This window comes from Epinephelus fuscoguttatus, linkage group LG10 (genome assembly GCF_011397635.1).
Source record: "Epinephelus fuscoguttatus linkage group LG10, E.fuscoguttatus.final_Chr_v1".
NCBI classification, from domain to species: domain Eukaryota; kingdom Metazoa; phylum Chordata; class Actinopteri; order Perciformes; family Serranidae; genus Epinephelus; species Epinephelus fuscoguttatus.
Window position 1 is genome coordinate 27,370,055 of NC_064761.1, and position 21,101 is coordinate 27,391,155.

The 21,101-nt window shown below is 40.6% G+C and overlaps 1 protein-coding gene across 6 annotated transcripts in view; it reads left to right on the forward strand.

Annotated features, from left to right (window-relative positions):
- LOC125895649 (voltage-dependent R-type calcium channel subunit alpha-1E) overlaps positions 1-21,101 on the forward strand; it is a 149,228-nt gene that overhangs the window by 121,442 nt on the left and 6,685 nt on the right. For 4 of the 6 annotated variants that reach the window (XM_049587666.1, XM_049587670.1, XM_049587669.1 and 1 more), the window contains 14 exons: positions 2,797-2,957; positions 3,213-3,350; positions 4,499-4,700; positions 6,624-6,788; positions 7,573-7,683; positions 7,771-7,851; positions 8,955-9,140; positions 9,315-9,406; positions 11,383-11,557; positions 11,760-11,887; positions 14,412-14,508; positions 18,510-18,615; positions 18,717-18,824; positions 20,638-20,738. In XM_049587666.1, coding sequence (XP_049443623.1) covers positions 2,797-2,957; positions 3,213-3,350; positions 4,499-4,700; positions 6,624-6,788; positions 7,573-7,683; positions 7,771-7,851; positions 8,955-9,140; positions 9,315-9,406; positions 11,383-11,557; positions 11,760-11,887; positions 14,412-14,508; positions 18,510-18,615; positions 18,717-18,824; positions 20,638-20,738 — 1,851 coding nt within the window. Of the gene's footprint in view, positions 1-2,796; positions 2,958-3,212; positions 3,351-4,498; positions 4,701-6,623; positions 6,789-7,572; positions 7,684-7,770; positions 7,852-8,954; positions 9,141-9,314; positions 9,407-11,382; positions 11,558-11,759; positions 11,888-13,561; positions 13,659-14,411; positions 14,509-18,509; positions 18,616-18,716; positions 18,825-20,637; positions 20,739-21,101 lie in introns of all 6 variants that reach the window. The other 2 variants (XM_049587667.1, XM_049587672.1) reach the window with 1 other exon arrangement.

Sequence of the window (21,101 nt, forward strand, 5' to 3'; positions counted from 1 at the left end):
CCTCAGTGGGAGAAGGAATAATAGAAAATGGAAACTGAGGTGGTGAACTGCAGACAGGAAGAGAATAGAGAATGAAGAAAAAAGAATAAAGAAGAAACAGACAATAAGAGAGGGGAGGCAGGGAATTAGGCAGTGTAAGAGGCAGCTGGAGGACCATCTGAGTGTGCTAACAGGTACTCATTTTAGGATTGTTACTAATACCATTCACACAGAGCAGTGAGTGACAGATAGACACATCGCGTTATAATCACAGGGAGAGGCAGTAAAGAACATTCATTTTACCCAAAGGGCCATTTCATACCTTTAAACATACAGTTCTTTACCACATTTTTAGATCCTGGAACTTCAACAGGGGTTTGTGACCCTGAGGGGGTCCTCAGAGTTACTCCGTAGAGGGGACAATAAAATATTCTTTGTTAGTTTTAGTTTTAGTTTTTTTTTCTTTTTGTTTTGTTTTTTTCCTCCCCGCAAAAATTAAAATATGTCTGAAAAAGGTGTGGCTTTATCACACCATGACCTCCGGCATGCACTGGGGCGGTTTGCAGCAGTGTGAAGCGGTCGGGATGAGAGTCAGCACCTCCAAGTCTGAGGTCATGGTTCTCTGCCGGACAGTGGTGGATTGCCCCCTCCAGGTTTGGGGAGAGTAACTGCCTCAAGCGAGGGAGTTCAAGTATCTTGGAGTCTTGTTCACGAGTCAGAGTAGAATGGAGCATGAGATGGATTGGCAGTTTGGTGCGGCTTCTACAGTGATGCAGGCACTGCACCGGACCGTCGTAGTGAAGAGGGAGCTGAGCCAGAAGGCGAAGCTTTGGATTTACCGGTCCATCTACGTCCCAAACCTCACCTATGGTCATGAGCTATGGGTAATGAATGAAAGAATGAGATTACGGATACAAGCAGCTGAAATTAGTTTCCTCCGTGTGGTGGCTGGGCTCAGCCTTAGAAATAGGGTAAGGAGCTCAGACACCCGGATGGAGCTCGGAGTAGAGCCGCTGCTCCTTCGCGTCGAAAGGGATCAGTTGAGGGGGTTCGGGCATCTTATCAGGATGGAAAAAAAACAAAACATTTAATTTACAGAACCCATGAATCCTTGTACTATGATGTGAGCTGGCTAATGCGAAATCAGTGTCAGCACTTATACGCAATGACGAAATTGACTAGTTAGCTAACATTTATGTACTATTGAAACATATTTATCAGTTAGCTGTATAATTTATTACAAGTGTAAGGACATTCTCGTGAGTCACAATGGATTGTCTTGTTACTTTTCAAGCATATGATGTACCGTCCACCTCAAAAACCACAGACAAAAGTGCTAAGGGTGGGGGCGTCAGTGGCTTAGTGGTAGAGCAGGCGCCCCATGTGCAAGGCTGTTGCCACAGCGGCCCGGGTTTGACTCCAGCCTGTGGCCCTTTGCTGCATGTCATTGCTTCTCTCTCTCCCCCTTTCATGCTTGTCTGTCCTATCAATTAAAGGCCAAAATGCCCCAAAAAATATCTTTAAAAAAAAAGAAGAGCCACGCTACAACTGCTATGAGAGAAGACTCAAAAATATTTAGAGAATTATCTTGAGTGCGACTCAGTTTTATTCAGTATATATACTGTAGAATGGGGTCCCTGCTCCATCTCTCTTTGAGCTAAGGGATCCTTGGCCTGAAAAAAGTTAAAGACCTCTGCTTTACATTCATTTCGCACCTTTCAGGCAGCCACTGGTTTCAGTTCATGCCAGTAAAACTCACACTTGCTGTTTTTGAGTACTGGTGTGAAACTGCAACATTAAACGGATAGTTCAGATTTTCTATAGTGGTATAGTTTCTATAGTCTTATGAGGTACCATCCAAGGCAGGAGAGGACCATAGGGTGTGAGGGGCAAACATGGATCTCCAGTTAGACAAGTTTTATATGCTATATTGAGTATATTTTCATAGTTTTACCTTGCTGGGGAACTGAAGCTGTTGTATCCATCTATGCTGTCTTCAAAGCCACCAGACTCCTTGTACAGAAACACTAATTTAACCTCACAGAATACGGGAGCACCTGGTCTACCGCTGCTTTGATTGGTTAGTTTGTGTTATTGTGTGACTCTAGTGAATCTGACTAACCCTTTAAAAAAACCAAAGTGACACAATAACACAAACAAACTAACTTATTGAGGTAGTTGTAGACTAGCAGCTCCTGTGTTCTGCAAGGTAAAATTACTGTTTTTGTTAATGGAGTTCAGTGGTTTCAAAGAGAGCATAGATAAATATAACGGCTTCGGTTCCCTGTTGGAAAGGACAGTCTGACAGCAAGATAAAGTGGTGAAAATATTCTCAATATACTATACAATTAAAATTATTTGAGTGTACAGATTGACTTTTTGAGGTGGGACTTTTTGAAGGTGGATAAAATATGTTTTGCTGCTGCCCCTGTCCACAGCAGCTGCATTATCGTGTGATGACACCATAAATTTGACTGAATAGATAATTTTTTTTTTAAAGATATGTTTTTGGGCATTTTTGCCTTTTTTAATGGATAGAGCAGCCAAGTATGAAAGGGGGAGAGAGAGAGAGAGAGGGGATGACATACAGCAAAGGGCCACAGGCTGGACTCGAACCCGGGCCGCTGCAGCAACAGCCTTGTACATGGGGCGCCTGCTCTATCCACTAAGCCACCAACGCCCCAGAATAAATAAATAGTTATGCACATCAGGGAAAATCCTGAAAATGCTGCCTGTTTTTTGCTGCAGTATCTGCACAGACCCCATTCGCTCCCTGATCTCACCACGTTATTCATCTCATGTGTCTGTCTCTTTCAGGCGGTGTTTGACTGTGTGGTGACGTCTCTGAAAAACGTCTTCAACATCCTGATCGTCTACAAGCTTTTCATGTTCATCTTTGCCGTCATCGCTGTGCAGCTCTTCAAGGGGAAGTTTTTCTACTGCACAGACAGTTCGAAGGACACAGAGAAGGACTGCCAGTAAGGCTTTCTTTCTTTATTTTTCCTTTATCTTTCTTAAATCCTTACTTTTTATGAGCACTGTTGTGTTTTTCCTTCCCGATACTGATTCAGATATCTGAACTTGTGTATCAACCAATACAGAGTACCAATCTGATACCTTTGTTCTAAAAAAAAGTTGACTGTATACTACTAACCATGTATGCAGTGGTGATATTTCCTTGTTACAACCTTTCTTCTGTTGCCCCTGCTCTCCTCCTCCTCCTCCTCCTCCAGGGGTTACTACATCGACTACGGGAAGGACAAGAAAGAGGTGAAGAGAAGAGACTGGAAGAGACATGACTTTCACTACGACAACGTCATCTGGGCTCTGCTCACTCTCTTCACTGTTTCCACCGGGGAGGGATGGCCTCAGTGAGTGTTTGCCTGGAATCAGTGGCACAGTGCTAATTCTCATGCTGGTTAACCCTATGGGCCCGAACGACGCATAGTGCGTCCAAATTCACACCCGTACTTGGTTGACGATTTTTCTATGATCTTAGATGTAAATATTGCATGTTTCTTTCAGATAAAACACATTTTCGACTTGTGAATGAGTCAATGGAATTTCTTGCAATAATGAAAAAATGCTGGCAATCATGTCCGCCTGGCACAAACCACATGTTTTGGACAAGTGTGAAGTGACAGAATGTCCCAGCATCATGGTTCTTATATTGCCAGATTCCAGAGAGTCTCCCCTCTTCATATATGGCAGAATATGTCTTCTTCCAACTTGCTATGCTGAGATAGATGTAAAAATGTAAGAATTTAGTCACACAGATTTGTTTTGTTTCATTGATATAAAAATTTATATAAAATACAGGCACATAGAAGGACATGGAATGATGACAAATCTGATTAGCCCAGATTGTCCTGAAAAAAAACAACAAGATATAGCATGTGTATGTAGCCTTTATAATGACTGTGATATGAGCTTAAAAGTAAAGGCAGTAAAAATACCCCAAAAACGCCTAGGGCCCACAGGGTTAAGGAAATTCAGCAGGAACTTTCCCACATATCATCTTCCATTCTTAGAGGGCTCATTAGCTTTTATGAGCATTATAACCTTTTAACATGTGGCTTGTTCTTTGGTAATGGTCAAATCTGACCTTTGATGAAGGAAATATAATAGATGTGATTAACTTAACAAAGATTTTTGCCATTCATTATCTCACAATAAGGTTACGCCAATAATTCACTGACAGTGCTTGTGGGTTTGTACTGTTCCAACCCTTGTTAATTGACTGCCGCTGTGGAAATAAATTGAAATGATATCCTCTTCCAAATAGCAAATTGGCATTTGATCTCCACCCCACTGAGCAAATAATTCAAAACAGTTTCTTCCTAAACTAATAGCTGCTATAAGTAGCAGTAAGTGTGCAAGATTCTCAGTTTTGCATTTTGATATATCCTCAGTGAATGTTATAGTAAAATTATTGCTGTTTCTGTCCTGCTAAACAGTGGAAGTTCTCATAATAGCATTAGCATTAGCTTTGGTCAGCAATGTGTCTCTGTTCTTTCAGGGTTCTGCAGCACTCAGTGGATGTGACAGAGGAAGACAGAGGTCCGAGCCACGGCAACAGGATGGAGATGTCTATCTTCTACGTCATCTACTTTGTCGTCTTCCCTTTCTTCTTTGTCAACATCTTTGTGGCCCTCATCATCATCACTTTCCAGGAACAGGGGGATAAGATGATGGAGGAGTGCAGCCTGGAAAAGAATGAGGTGAACAAACAAACACTTTCTTTGTGTGTCTTTTCGTGGTTAATGACCCATAAGCTTCTTTCTTGTCTAATCAGCTTTTTTCATTTTATTTTTTCTCACTTAATCTGGTCACACTTTGATGTTCCATATCTCTTCCTTTCTCTGTCTCTTTACTTTATTCAAAGTATAGATTTCCTGTCTAGTCTGTGGAGCCTGAATAGATCAAATTTACTCTGACTGGCTGTGTTAAGCCATAAGCATTGCATCATCAAAAGTTTTACATTCTTATTTGTGAGTGTTGACAACTTCATTAGTTATTTTGTGATTTTTCCGATTAGCACCTGTTATACTTTAAAGACATCTGAGTTGAGCGCATCATTTCTCTTGTTTGAGCCTCATAATGAAGGTAACACAGACTATTAAGTCTAGGTTAACAGGTTTAAATGAGCAATTATTAATATGTTTTACCACAAGGTGACTACTCTGCAGGGTGCTATTTGTGATTATTTGATACTTTAACTTCACAGCATTGGCACTGAAAGCAAAAAAAAAAAAAAAAACTGTTCAAGCATTATTAAATTCTTTATTGTCCACCGAGACTTTCCTGTTTTAAATTTGGAATCCACAGCTAGCCTATGCTATTGAGGTTCAGCAAACTTAAGGAGACATGTATAGCTACAGATGCATTCCCTTTGTTGCTTACATAAGAAGACCCTACAAACTGTGCCCACTGCTAGTAAAAGACAAACTCACCTTCATGATGGTTATCTGAACCCTGTTATAACGCAACCCTGAAGTATAAAATATGAGGCCAAACTATCAGTCATCCACTTCATAACTCATTATACATGAAGATGTGATTCACATTATAAGTAACAAGATGTAGCCCTTTCCAGTATCCTTACTCTAACCTTAGGCACCTCTCTTTTGACTTAATACTTGATAGCTAGCTAATCGCTAACTTAGCATTTTCATTAGGGTTTCTGCTTCCGGGCCAAGGAGCAAAGAGGGCTGATGGTGGACTGACATGTTGGTATGGTGGGAAAGTGGTATACATAATGAACGGATACTTGAAACATACTTGAAATTTAGAGGAAAAGACGCCAGGCTTTATATGCATGACATACTTTTAGTTGATAAATTGATACATTTTTTATTCAGTGTATAGGCTACACATTTTACAGCTGGAGAATGTTAGAGTCATTTTATGCCTACAACAATGATGAATGAAAATTAAAATATTTAAAAATAACCATTATTTTCATTTTTTTTTTGTCAAAGCCACAAGGAGCCACTGGAGAGGGGCTAAAGAGCTGCATGTGGCTTCGGGGCCACAGGTTGCCTACCCCTGGATTATTTGATTATTGAATAAGTTGACCAATTAAATATTTTAAGCAAAGAGCCAAACATTTGCAGATTTCAAGCCTCTTGAATGTGAGAATTTTATGCTTTCCTTTGTTATATACGTTAATAAACTGAAAGCTTTGGATATTTGGACTGCTGGTCAGATAAAACATACTATTTGAAAACACTTCACTTCACTTTAGGCTCTGGGAAATTACTCACTTACTATTTCCTGGCATTTTATTGACAGAGCAATTAAATAGAAAATAATGGGCAGATTAATTAATAATGAGAACAATCATTAGTTGCAGCCCTCATGTAAGCAAACAGAAAAAAAAGGAAAAACAAATTATCCTGTCACTGAAGATGCAGTATGTAATTCGGCAGAAAATTAATTGTTAAGTATCATCCCCAGGTCATCAAGTACCAAAGCTTTGGGTTAGTTTTTCGACCTGGGAATGAGATTCAACAATCACCTGTCTTTCTCCCTGAACTGCATACTGAACTTTAAAAACAAGGCGGATAGTTAGACTGTGTTTTGTGTGTTTCTATCGTTTCATTCTTCTTCCCTTCCTCTTTCTACTGTTCTCTGTATTTCAGAGGGCGTGCATAGACTTTGCCATCAGTGCTAAACCCCTGACCCGTTACATGCCCCAGAACCGGCACACGTTCCAGTACCGTCTGTGGCATTTTGTGGTGTCACCCTCTTTTGAGTACACAGTCCTGGCCATGATCGCTCTCAACACCATTGTACTGATGATGAAGGTGAGGATAATGAAGAGAGAAAAGAAAGAAAAATCTGTACAACACTATGTTTTACAAGGACCAGAATGAGATGATGAAAACTGGTGTGACAGGTTCTACCATCATCTACGTCTGTCTTCTCACTCCTAAAGATGACGTACCATCTTCCACACATCCTTGTTTGCTAATCGGACAAAAACGCACCTTGTTTTGCTTCTCAGCAACATATTCTGCCACGAACTTGCGACAGTTAACACTGTGGTTTTAAAATAAGCTGAGATGTGTCACTCCTTACTGGAAACATGGATGTGTCCTTTTTTAGGTCCCACAGTAGCACCTCAACACACTGTGATGTTTTCGTTTGGATCTGCTGATGTTTTAGTGTTTTTTCCACCCCTCTCTCACCTCTATTTATTTTCTGCTCTGGTCTTTTCTTGGTCTGTGCTGGTTGTTCAGTCAGACAGACAGACAGACGCAGGGTGACTCAGCCTGTATTAAATATTGATCTATAATGTCCAGGGGCTGCTATTTAGCATGACCTCATTAACTGTGGCTGCCACCCCTAGAGGAATGACTCCTTTTATAGTGCGACAGATGAGAGGTGCAGAGACTGAGGCACTATTTATGGGTCTGGAGGAATCTTCCATCAACCTGTAGATCTGCAGGGTGCAGCGCTGATGTTCACACTGATATCAGAATGGTATCATGAGGTTGCAGGGAAATGGTTAGGGAATATTCCACTTCTTTATCCTTCTCATAACACAGATTTCTTGTAGTTTAACCCCTGCAACCTTTCTATTTTCAGTATTATTCTGCCCCGCCGGCATACGAGGCCGTACTGAAGCACCTGAATACAGCGTTCACTGTTCTCTTCTCTGTTGAATGCGTCCTCAAGATCATGGCCTTCGGCTTTCTGGTGAGAGAAAAGAGCAACGCACAGCCTCAATGTGAATTCACGATCCTCTTTAGAAATGGCTCAAAGCATCTTTCCTGTTTTTTGCAGAACTACTTTCGAGACACGTGGAACATTTTTGACTTCATCACAGTTTTGGGAAGCATCACAGAGATCGTGGTAGACTTGCAGGTAATAAGAAAAACGTGATTAAAGCTGGGGTAGGCAGGGGTTTTTCTTGAGTCCCCAGGCAAGATTTCCATGATAATCTTTTAGCATACTGTTACTCAAGTGGTCTGAGTGACTAGACCTGTGTATCTCCTCTTGGGTCTAGCCGATGAGGGGAGACTGGCCAACCACAAGCAAGGTTATTATAGTTAACTAGAACTGAAGTAAAAACTGAACTTTAAAGAATAAATAAATAAATAACTGAAGCAGACTAAAATAAAAGAAAAATATAGAAGAAATGTCTTTATTTTTAGTCTTGTGTTTCAGAGGGAGGTGGTTCCTATTGGCTGTCCTACAAATGCAGATGTGTCTGCATGAACCCTTTGTTGAAATCCTGATTAAATGGCAGAAAATCCTGCAGAGAAAGTTGCTGTTCCAGCACTGGCAACAACTTCCTATGCTGCAAAGCAACCCCAACAACAGAAGACAGACTTATCATAAAGGGACTCTAAAAGAGAGTCTGACAATAAACAAATGAAAACACATCAATATCTTGGAAGCATTTCAGAGATGGAGAGAATATGTTTCAAAAGGCTGAGCCTTCTGGTAACCCTAGCCAAAGGCTCACGGCAGCGGCTAATTCAAGTTCATGTTTATATAGCTAGCTAGAGTCTTAAGTCACAGTGTGTCATCTCAGAGGGCTTTGCAGATCCACAAGTTTGCGAAGAAAACAGGACGGTAATTCTATATGATTGGGATCATGATAGGATCATGATAGGGATGACTGAAATGAATGACTAGTGCTGTACATATGCCTATGCTTGTCTGGTGACAGAGAGGGTTAGACAGAGAGCTACAGGAGGAGGGTGGACTTTCAGATTCTGGTGTTTTGTTTTGGTTTGTTGTTGGGTTTTTTCCAGTTAACTTCCTGCCCAGCTTCAAGTATTAAGACTCTTTGACTGAAAGAGGGAGTTTACCTTTCTGACTCTCTTCTTCTCTGCACAGTTTTCCTCAGTTTGAAGTATTTCTGTGAACATCAATAATGTATTCATGTGTATGACAAGCTGACATCCCACAGCACCGCCAGTAAACAACGGTCCCCCTCCTCCCCTGTGTCTTTTTGCCAGTTTGTTGATACGTTCAACATGAGTTTTTTGAAGCTGTTCCGAGCAGCTCGTCTGATCAAACTGCTCAGACAAGGCTACACCATCCGGATTCTACTGTGGACCTTCGTCCAGTCCTTCAAGGCCTTGCCCTACGTCTGCCTGCTCATCGCCATGCTCTTCTTCATCTACGCCATCATTGGCATGCAGGTTAGAAAGACACGTGCACGATCAGTCTTTGTCGCTCTGTGGAGATGGTGTTTACCATTTTTATCCAGTGTCCCACAGCACCATAAGTATATTTGTATTATAGTGAAATAAAATCCTTTACAGTGACAGTGTTTTCATGCTCTACACATTTGTGTATATATCTGTGTGAATCAGGTGTTTGGGAACATTAAGCTGAATGAGGAGACTCACATTACACAGCACAACAACTTCAAGACCTTCTCTGGTGCTCTGATGCTGCTGTTCAGGTAGGACACATTGAGATCGTCAGTCCTGTTCTTCAGGTAGCTTTGGACTTTGTGTCATTTGTTTCAGATCAATGTAAATACAACCAGGGCTGTTACAGTGAAAGAATATCCCCTGTGTGATTACGGGTGGCTCAACAGCACGATAAGCAGTATTGTCGCCATGTTTTTGATGTTTTTGCAATTTACTTGATATATCCTGATTTTAGTGCTTTGTAAAGAAGCTCTGTTGTTAGGCTACAATTGGGTATATTGTTGCTTTTAAATTAAAAAGACAACACAGTTTCAAACCAAATTCAGTAATTATGTATTGTTTAATGCAGAATACAGGAGGGCAATGAGGCACAATATAGGGCTCAGCGTTTTTTTCAGCTAAAACAAGAAGAAAGAAAACAAAACGGGAGTTACCCTCCCTCCAGAGGGAACTCATTCAGCGGGCTGGCTCCTCTGGCAGCAGCACAATGTCTCTCTCTCTTCTTTTTCACCGTGTGCACATGAGAGTCGGTGTAGTCAAGTGATTTTGTCATAAACCTTTGGTAATGTAAACCTACGTGACGCTCACAGCTCAACAAAAAGCTACATATATGTAACTTGTGCAGTATTGTATCAAAACAGCTGTCACAGGTTATAGTGTGATGATTAGAGGAGAAATGGCAGAGCATAAAGGTCCAGGTGGAAAGAAAACAACTCAATCATTCAGGATTTTGCTAAAAGAAGGAAATCACCTGTTGATTTATATATATATATATAGATCCCAGGGTACATATTTTTTTTGTATTTGGGAGCTGTTTAAATGTGTAATTTTTGGTAGATTTTATTTTGTTGACCTAATAATATTGTATACAGAATCTGAATCTCACTTTGAGTTACTGTTGTCGTTTACAAACTAAAGAAATCATTTTTGTTTAGTTGTTACTTAATATTTGAAGGCAAACTGTCATATTTGTCATTTATTTTCGTAAAGAATATAATTATCGCAAAAATTCCCTGAAGTATCGTGATTATTAGAATTTTTTTATTTTTTTTTTTATAAAAAAATAAAAAATGTGAACATACAGGGTGTGGCAGTTGCTTGCCACCCCCTGTAGTTGACTTGTCAGTAGTCCAGTATTGCAATAGTATAATTATCGCAACAGCCATAAACACAATAGTGGGAGTTATTCCATGATGAAGTCTTAAACTCAACACTGTGCCAAGACCAGTGGCCTCACTTCAGTACTCCAGAGTAGTTATTAACTTTGTGTCTCTGTTAAATTGAGACCCAGAAGTGATTCAAACTACACAATTTGCTACACACTATATAACACATGGTCTTAATGTAGTCTGAATAATGTTGCTAAGTTACATTAGTTAGGCTTTGTTTTCCAAGTACCCAAGGGGCTGCTCAGTGTCAAGGGGTGATAGATGCTTCAGTGTACCACTCAACTCCTCAGCAAGTAGCTTTGCTGACACTCTGTGAGTTTTATAAAGCAGAGTGGGTCAAATAATGAAAAGGCCTTGTGGACCAAAGTGCTGAGTGTTGATTTTGTGTTTATTTCTCCAAGCTAAAGTTTACGTTTGTTTTCATAAGTCTTTGAGAAAAAATAAGTACATTTAAACGTGATAAGTGTTGTATCTTCTTGGCTCGTGCTTTTTGAAACCTGTGACGCTACGCGTGGCAGAATAACTTGATACATAACACATGCGGAAAAATTACAATAAAAAGCAGCTGCATTAAACATTCACATTAACATTTAAATCCATTAAAAGTTCAGCACTGTTGCATACAGAATGATCTGTAAATGCCTTTTAGACTACGCAACAAGGTCTCACATTTGGAGCACCTAAAAGCTGTCTCTGAAGTGGTGCTAGTCTCAATGCTTTGATTACACCTTCCAGATGATGGCAGACATAACTGTGAATAAACTGTGAGCTGGACCACTCAAGTCCTGACCGACCCCTCCTCCTTATGGTGTTGTGTAATGTGTGTGTGTGTTCAGGAGTGCCACAGGGGAGTCATGGCAAGAGATCATGTTGTCGTGTCTGGGGGGACAGAAGTGTGAGACGGACCCCTCGCTTCCCCCAGCAGCGACGCCGTCCGACCAGGAGGGGGGCTGTGGCTCTGACTTTGCCTATTTCTACTTTGTCTCGTTCATCTTCTTCAGCTCCTTCCTGGTGAGACGGGGAAACTGGAGAGTGAATGACTCCTCTAAACTGCAACAATACCTCTTTTGATGTTGTAACCTGGTGTTAGAAACTCCCTGTCTCATGTTGTTTTTGAGCAGCTTTATATTTTAAGCACTAAGCTGATGTTTCCCCCTCAAGAACCTTCCATCTTCATATTTCTCCTTTCTTCTGCTGTTCATCTTCTGTCCAGATGCTGAACCTGTTTGTGGCTGTGATCATGGATAACTTTGAGTATCTAACGAGAGACTCATCCATCTTGGGTCCTCACCATCTGGATGAGTTTGTCCGGATCTGGGGGGAATATGACCGAGCTGCCTGGTCAGTGTCTATCTATCTTAATGCTACACCAGCATTTCAGCAAAAGTGCAGCTGTGCACATACAAATGCTAAAGTTTTCAGTAAAGACAAAGGGGACCTATTATACTTTTCTTTATTTCCATTCATATATACATAACGTTGCAATGTCAGATGTTAAAAATGACCAAAGTTTCAAATAATGAGGTAAATGTATGTAAAAGTAATTCCTGTGATTCCTGTGAGCAGCAACTTCAGGGTTCAGACTGTTCTGAATACTATGTTACCAGTGTTTTTTTCTACTTTAAAGACAAGCAGACATCAGATTTCTTTGGTCATCTACTCCAGGCACACTACTGTAAGTGTTTACATAGCCTACGCTCCTACATGTAGCTACATGCTAACATCAGGGAAACATGTAATATTGGTTGCTGATGTTGATTACTTCCAGAGTTTTTGTTAGGAAGCTTGTATAGGTAATTGTTCAGAGTAGAAAGTGCAGTTCTACTCCATTACATTTGTTCCCCGGCAGCAATGATGGTGCTGAGACTCAGATATATGGAAGAGCCAGAAACGCTGACCAATTGACCTTTATCACAGCAGACATTATGACTTGTCACAGGTAAAGCACAGGTGACATTGATAACATTAACAATGGCTCAGTTCCAAAATGTCTGCTGTGAAAAAGGTATGTCAGAGCAGACTGGGCTTTTTCAGGAGAGGGGCTTAAAAAGACAGCACTAAAACAATGTGTAAAGGTGTTTGAGCACAGACAGTATGAGGAAAATGAAGTGTTTTTTAACTATTAAAGCATGTTAACATGTTCGAGTAGAAACCCAAAACACAAGTGTTAACCTGTAAAATGAGTGTAATAGGTCCCCTTTAAATGATGTGTTACAAAGTCATGCTGTAGAATATAAACTCCTCTTTGTCCACATCTAATGCAGTTGAAATTGTGTCTCATGTGATAAGTAGAAATGTTATTTTAGGATCTATGTCTAGCACATTTAGCAGCATCTGAACAAGCTGCATCCAAGATTTATGACAACAGCTACTGATAAGCATGCCTAACCAACTTCACCTGCCTATATAAATGTATTCTTTTAAGGAACTGTATGGGACATTCAGAGCATTAATGAAGCAGCAAACAGGTATTCACTATGGAAAGATTGTGTTCCATTCAGAATGGACCTGTGGCCCACTTTTGGACCGCAACCCACCAGTTGGGAGCCACTGCATCAGTGCCTGAGAGTCCCTGTGGTGACAAGCTAATCACTACTGCTCTGCACTGCACTCATACAACAGTTACCACTTCAAACACCATCCTGACCCACTGTGGCGAAATGACATCGTTGCGACACCCTACCTCAAGTTCTCCCCTCGTTAACACTGTTAGGTCTGTCAGTACTGTTGCTGTTGTTAGCGCTGTTAGCGCTGTTTGAGAGCTGTGTGCAGGCAATCCTGGTCCAGACTCTGAATCATAGATATGCTCCAAATGTTGCATACAGCTCCTTTGAAAGACTAATAACCATGATGCTAATGTACAATATTTATATATGTGCTCAATACATATTAAAAAAAAAAATGTTTGATATAATGCTGTTTAAATGCTGTTTAAATGTCCTAAAACTGCTCCTGTGAGGACCGGAGGACTGAGCCTTTATTTAGACCTCACCTTACATGTATGTTCTTTCTTAGTGGAAGGATCCACTATAAGGAGATGTACAAAGTTGTACGCACTATCTCACCTCCCCTGGGCTTTGGAAAGAACTGCCCACACAGGGTGGCTTGCAAGGTTTGGTTCCCCCATATCAACAAACGCCCCTCTGCCTCTCTCATGTGGGATCCTTCCTGACCTCCTCCTATCCCTCCTTTCCTTCCCTTCACCAGCTGTCACCACCCTGCTTGACCTTTAGGGGTGTGTTACTGAGGTCAAAGAATGACGATACTCAAGTCTCAGGGTACTAAGGCACAGGATGTCCCTCATTCAGGATTATAAGTGAACATATATAATTTTAATTTTATCAAAGCACTTAAAATGCTTTTAAAGCAGTTGTATAACTACTTGGGGAAAGCCTGTCTCTTTCTACCTTTGGATCTGGTTTATGGTTTAAGATGTTTTTCATTCTCTCTGACACACATATAACGTAAGTATTTGATATTTGCACCAGATCCAGTGAGGCTGTCATTTCTTTGCTCATCTTGTTCGAGGTTTCCTCCTTCCCGAGATTTCTATGCTCTGATGGCAGCATAGAAAGATACAACCTGTTTTATTTCCTCCTACTTTTTTCGCTACTCCTGTGTGATGCCTTGAAATAATCCTTTCTCTTGTATCTCCTCCATTCTTGTTCCTCTCTTTTACCCTCCACCCCCTCCTGTGCTCTTTACCTCCTCCATCCCTTGGGAACACTCTCCCCAACTCCTCCACTGTTATTCAATTTCTCCTTCACTCCGACATCATCACTCTCCCATCCTCCCCCTCTTTCCTCCCCCTCTCTCTTTTTCCCTCTTTCTCACCCCCATCTTCATGGTTACCTGGCGCCCCCAGTGGTCGTATCCATTACACTGACATGTATGAGATGTTGACCAACATGTCGCCACCTCTAGGCCTGGGCAAGAAATGCCCCTCCAAGGTGGCATATAAGGTAGACTAAACACTAGAGCCTAACAGACACTGCCTTCATATGTTAATCAACAAGGACAGGCACTGTAAGAGCTCATTTTATGTGTTGCTCATTGGAAAAGCAAGGCATTTTTTTCTGTTGGTTATCCGATGCAGTATTGCTTGTTGAAGCTCCAGTGTTTTTTCATTGGCAGATGATTAGCGCTACAGTAATGATTTGCCTGTTTTGCTTTGCATCTTGGCAGAAAAAATAATACATCATTATCTGTTTGCTGTTATCTGATGAAAGAGTCATGGTGGAGTTTATTTCTCTAAGCAGCTGTCGGAAAACATTGATCAGAAAGTTGTCAAACATCTACATGCTGAATCTTTTGTAGTCATTTGTTGTGTGTGAAGTGTGCCGTCAAATGTTCTCATGTCTTTCATACTTCTCTGTTTCTTACATTTACATGTCTGCATGTGCCTCCTGCCACAGCCCAATGTTATATCTGTGTGTAATATGAAATATACTCTAAACAGTAGGCGATTTGAGGGAGGATGCAATCTCCAGTATTAGCAAAAAGATTAAAATGGATGCCCCTTGTTAACCTGCCATCCCTTCTCTCCATCCCGTAGTAGCAGAGAAAGAGCAGGGGCAGGGGATTGTTCAGTTGACTATGTTAGTCTAGTCTGCATGACTCACCATGTTTACATGCACACTAATATTCCACTCTTGTTCCGGATGACAATATTCTAAATTTGTCACATGGGGTTCCCACGGTCATGGAAAACCTGGAAAAGTCATGAAATAAGTACAAATCATTAAAAGTTTTGGTAAAGTCATGAAATTTTGTTGTGTAATGAAATTGTTACAATAATTTTCCATGGATAACCCTCCATATAATGTAACATAACAGCAGATTTATTTTTTGGAGCTGACAACATAACGTAGCTCTGATATGGGTGGATGTGTGACAACATTTTGTTTACCATCATGTATGTTACTCTACAGTCTTCCCGCGTTCTGTCTCTCTCTTTGTATGTGCCCTATCAAGCACAAACTAGAGAAGGACTCACAAAGCATACTCACAGACTCAGAGAAAAGTTCAAGCTTTTTAATCAGACTCAGGTCAGTACACGTGTATTCAGTTACACAGACAAAGGTATCCAGTTCAGCAGACAAAAAGGGTGGTCAAAAGGAACACTAGGGAAATGCTACAACTCTAACTCAAAGGTAGAGAGGATCTGGCAACAAAGGAGGGGAAGACGGGGACTTAAATAAACTAAGACAAGGTAGACAATGACACACAGGTGAGCAGAGCATGTAATCACAAAGGAGGAAAACTTGACAAGATGTGGGATCTGAAACAAGACGAGACAACGATGGCCAAAACAGGATACACAGGGATGACAAACATGAATTTAGGTAGCTTGATGGGTCAAGACATGCCCTCTAGCTGAAATTATGTTTGAATAGGGTTTGAATCTGATATGTTTGAAAAACACCAGGCAAGTGGGGCAAGAAAAAAAAATAGTAGTCCTTGAAAAGTCCCCTGGATACAGATCTTGTAAACAGCACTTTCTGTTTGGATACTCCGAATTAGGCCTTTTTTCCAAATATGGCATTTTCCAGTTAAGTCACATGGGACATGCTGTTCAGGTTTTGGGAGCATTCATTGGACATGTATACAGCACATTCAGAAAATGAGTCTCAGTTGTGGTTTTTATCACAGGTGGATCACACACAGCCTCTTGTCTGTTTACGGTCAGCATTGTTTGTTGTCATGGATACATTGTACACAAAACCAGCTAGCCAGCAGTTTGCAAGACTGGAGTAGAGATGCATACCCAAAACAAAATCCCACAACTCTGGTTGGAGGGAGAAACACACCTACTTTTAGACATTATGAAAAACTTGGATATCAACAATGCCAACCTTTTCAAGAAGGTGTTTGAAGGAATGAAAGAGGGAGGCTGTGTTTATAGGGTACAACAAGTCTGCCAACTGTGGAAAACTATGAAAAACTCCTATTTTGTGGCAAAGAAGCCAATGGCACCTGACTCCCACCATTCCACTTTTCCATATTTTGAAATGATAATTGACATTTTAGGGCACGTTAAGTAGGAGGAGTGGGAGTATTCACCTCTACATGTAAACAGGAATATCAGTGGAATATTATTTTCATTAACCATTTAAACAGTTAAGTATCAGTATTGTCTTTTTCGAAATAAGGGCAAAACCCAGAATATTTTGTGCATGTAAACGTGACTGATCCCTTACTGACAGAGGTTTGTGCAATCTGTGGCCCTGACCATAACTCTGAAATATGGAGCAGCCTAACTGGACTGTGTATTGATAAATCCATGGCGCTGTCTGTGGTGCTGAAGTAGCAGATGGATTTGTAATTTGAGTTTCGTGATGGATCAAAAAATATTCTCGAAACTATATTGCCTGTTAGAAATTAACAAATCGCCTACTGACTGTATGTGTGCGTTGTGTGTACTGTGTGTGTGTGTGTGTGTGTGTGTGTGTGTGTGTGAATTTGTGAGCCTGCAAGCATGCTCCATCGCAGATGAAGGCTGTTCTTGTACTTTGTGCTTTGAGTGCTTTGATTCTTCTTTTAAAAACTAGATAAACAGTGTCCACTGTGAGACCTCCTTTTGCAGAAGAACAGGAGAGGCCAAGAGTAAAAATGATTTTTTAAGATTTTGCCTGTATTTATTTTGTGACCTCATTTTAGGGATGGGAATTGGTAAGATTTTATTGATGCCAGTGCCATTATTGATTCTGCTTATTGGTCCGAGTCTTGTGGATTCCCTGTATTGACTGGGAACTGTTTAATGATCTCTGAGTCCAAACACAGTGTAGATGAAGTGAGAAAACATTTGTACAGCAGTGTTTCCATTTAGGTCTTCTTAGTCAAAGAAAAAATGTGTTGAGCCCACCTATGTGGCACAGATGTCACTATAAAAGGATATTAACCCTTGGTAACGGACAAGCTGCTCAGTTGGGGAGCAGTGGCACTTGTGGGTAGAGTGTCAGATACATGAATTCCTGGAGTTTCAGCCCATGTTGTGTAGAAAGATGCTTCAGCATATTGTTGATGTTTTAACCTTTGCTTGAAATGATAATTTTACAGACATTACAGCAGCACTGTTGTCACCTTTCTTCCTGAAACGAAGCCATACTCTACACAATTTCTTCCTCTCCACCGTGACTCCTTGTGGTTGCACATTTCCAGCAGCAAAGATGTATGAGTTTGACATCTTTGTTTTGCACTGCGCATCAATAAAAGGAACTGATAAGCTCGGAGGCATACAGAATCAATGGATCAGACACTTTGAAACTGGTTCTCAATTCCCATCCCTACCTCTTTTTGTTGAGGTTGCTAAATTGCTATTTCTCATTACTTCTCCATCTAAACATAATAACTGTATCTTGTGTCTCAGAATAAGATATGGTAAATAATTACAAGATTGTCCTCTCCATCCTTCTGTGTCTAGCTAGTGTAGTCTAATTTCAAAGTTGATTTCATTTAAACAAAGCAAACTATGCTATGTGAAATTATGATTGAAATGCAAAATGAGGCCCAGAAAGGTTGTGGTTGTTCATCAGTTATTACAGGCCAGTTGCCCTGAAATCATAATTTGATTCTCTAATTATCTCCATAACACATTTATGGGTGAGTAGGCAACCTCACTTGTTATGTTCCAGCTAGGCTTTTTTTTTTCTTTTGTACAGAAACATATTCAAATGTTGTTTATAACAGAGTAATACAGTTATGTTCTTGCCTGTGTGTGACCTTGATAATGTCACACTTTAACTGTCTAAAAGCTAAATGAATTGTCATCTTGGGCTTTGAAAGATCAGTGCCACAACATTATAATTTGTTGTCTTGATATAATGAGAATATTAAGCTATTATGTACGTCATTACAATCCACCACAGCCACTCTGAGCTTCCACTTTTGCACTGTGATATGTTTTATAATTTTTGGTGCACTGGGTTTTGTGTGACTATGATGCGCTTTCTGCTGCCATCAGAGACTAGTCCTGATGAACATGCCTGTGGATGATGACATGTCCGTTCACTTCACCTCCACCCTCATGGCCCTCATCCGCACCGCCCTGGAGATCAAGATAGCCAGAGGTCAGACCAAGAATCAAAACCTTACAGACACACTTTCATTATTATGGAAAACTAATTAAATCACACTTATTATTTCTTTTTCATTTCTTTTTAATCTCTAGGAGGGGAGGATAGAAATCAGATGGACCTGGACCTGCAGAAGGAGATTGGTGTCATCTGGCCTCATCTCTCTCAGAAGACACTAGACCTGCTGGTTCCCATTCACAAAGGTAACGTCAGCCTGCAACTTAAAGAGATACTTTAGATTGTCAGAAGTGGGGTTCTATGAGGTACTTATCCATAGTCAGGGTATGGCATGCAGTAAAATGCGCTCTGCACGCTTCCACTTTGGAGAAGTAGGCAGGAGTACTGTCATGGAAGCTAAGCTATGTACTGGTATGGACAGGGACAGCAGCAAAATGTATTTTTGCCACCTGAAATTGTATATCAGCTCAAGTGTAGACTATATTTACAATATTTTCACTGGTTTATCTTACTGTCGGACAGCCCTTTCCGAAGAGGAACTAAATCCCTTACCTGTGCTCTCTTCAAAACCACCAAACTCCATTAACAAAAACAGTCACTTTACTTTGCAGAACACAGGAGCTTTTGAGCTACTGCTGCCTCAATCTGCTAGTTAGTTTGTGTTATTGTGATTTATAGGGTTAGTTTGGATTTACCAAAATGTCCCCATCCACAGTAGTACATTGCTTAGCTTCCATGTTGGTACACCTTCCTGCTTCTCCAAACTGGGGACGTGCCGACTGACATGTACCATAGTAATACACTGACTATAAATAAGTACTTCATACAAACCAACTAGTGGCGTGTTTTGATAACGCAATCAAACAGCGTGCCGTGACGGGCGGAATAAAATGTCAGTAGTGTGGCGATACTTCCGTCACGGCACTCACATTTGCGACTAAAAATAGTTTTGAGCGAGCAAAATAGGCTTAAATCATTCAGCATGCTGTGCGAGCAGCCTAGAGATTTCAACCACCAGCAGAAACGAAAGGCGAATCCCACCGGTTGTGGGTTGAACGGGGGTTACAGACACAGACAGTAATGTATTCCTGTCAATTACGGCGGCCATCAGCTTACCGGCAACGGAGAAGTCGGCTCCAATAATATCCTCTTCTTGGTGTCATGACTGCCCAGAAGTACCTGAACAGCCGAGCCAGCCTAACACAGGTATGTGACCTGTCAGAGGAGAAACGAGCCGTTCACGGCCCACAAACCTCACCGCACTTTAGGGACTGTTCTTTATTTATGAAGGGACCGTCAGGGGAGGAGGGTGGCTGGTTGATTCTTATTTTATTTATTTATTTTATTTTGATCCCCCCTATGTTAATCACTTATTGATGCTGTTTTTGAAGTATGAATAAGTCAATAAGTAATTTATTCCATTGAAATATCATTGATGTATTATAGAAAAGTGATTTATCTTTTCATAAATGACAAAAGGCACATCTGCCTCATTTTCGCTGTCATGATACTACTCAGAACCATGATATTTTCATTGGTATCATACAGTGGGATCCAATTTTGGTACTGTGACAACACTAATCTGGAGGGGGTTCATCTGCAAAAACTAAAGAAAAACTAAACAATGATATTCGGTATTCGGTACTCGGTATTCAGCCAAGCGCTTAATATTATTCGGCTTCGGCCACAAATTTTTATTTTGGTGCATCCCTAGTTCCTGGTAGAACCTTTTTATAAACATCATACCTAGAAGTATCTGTGAAACCTGTACCTAGAACTCTCTTTGGGGGTTTTATGCAGAGCCTTTTCACCTCTGAGGACATCAGAAAAAATCAGAAATCAGAAAAAAATGACTCAGTGTGCAAAGGCCTTTAGTCTTACGTTGAAGATCCCTTTTTTTAAAAAAAACGGTTCTTCAGAAGCTGATGGTGCTGGATAAAACTCAGTCCTTCAGAGAGAACCCTTATTTCTAAGAGCGTATTAGTGAATGGTGTTTCATTTGATAATGTACTCCTGAAGGGTCATGTGTTTACAGTCTGTTGGTTTCACCCTTTTCAGCCAGTGACATGACCATTGGGAAGATCTATGCCGCCATGATGATCATGGACTACTACAAGCAGAGCAAGGCCAAGAAGCTCCGACAGCAACTGGAGGAACAGGTACTCTTCTTCTTTTTAATTTATAGGTGTATTGTGACAAATTTTAAGTCAAAATAAATTCCCATGAAGCACCCAGCAACCACAGATGTGCAGTATATTATTACATAATTCTACTCTTTTCACATTGGTTATTGTTTAACATTTTAGATTATGCATGATTTATCTTTGGTTCAGAATTAAGACTAAATTATTTGTACCAGGAACCAGTCAGATTTAGATTAACTGAGTACAACTAGTTTGTATTAACAAACTGAAGAGACAGCATGTTCATCCAAAATTTGATGTAAACTCAAGAAGCACCTAGCCACTGACAATAATATTGTGTCACTGACATTTAGCTGTATTTACAGGAGACAATTTGTT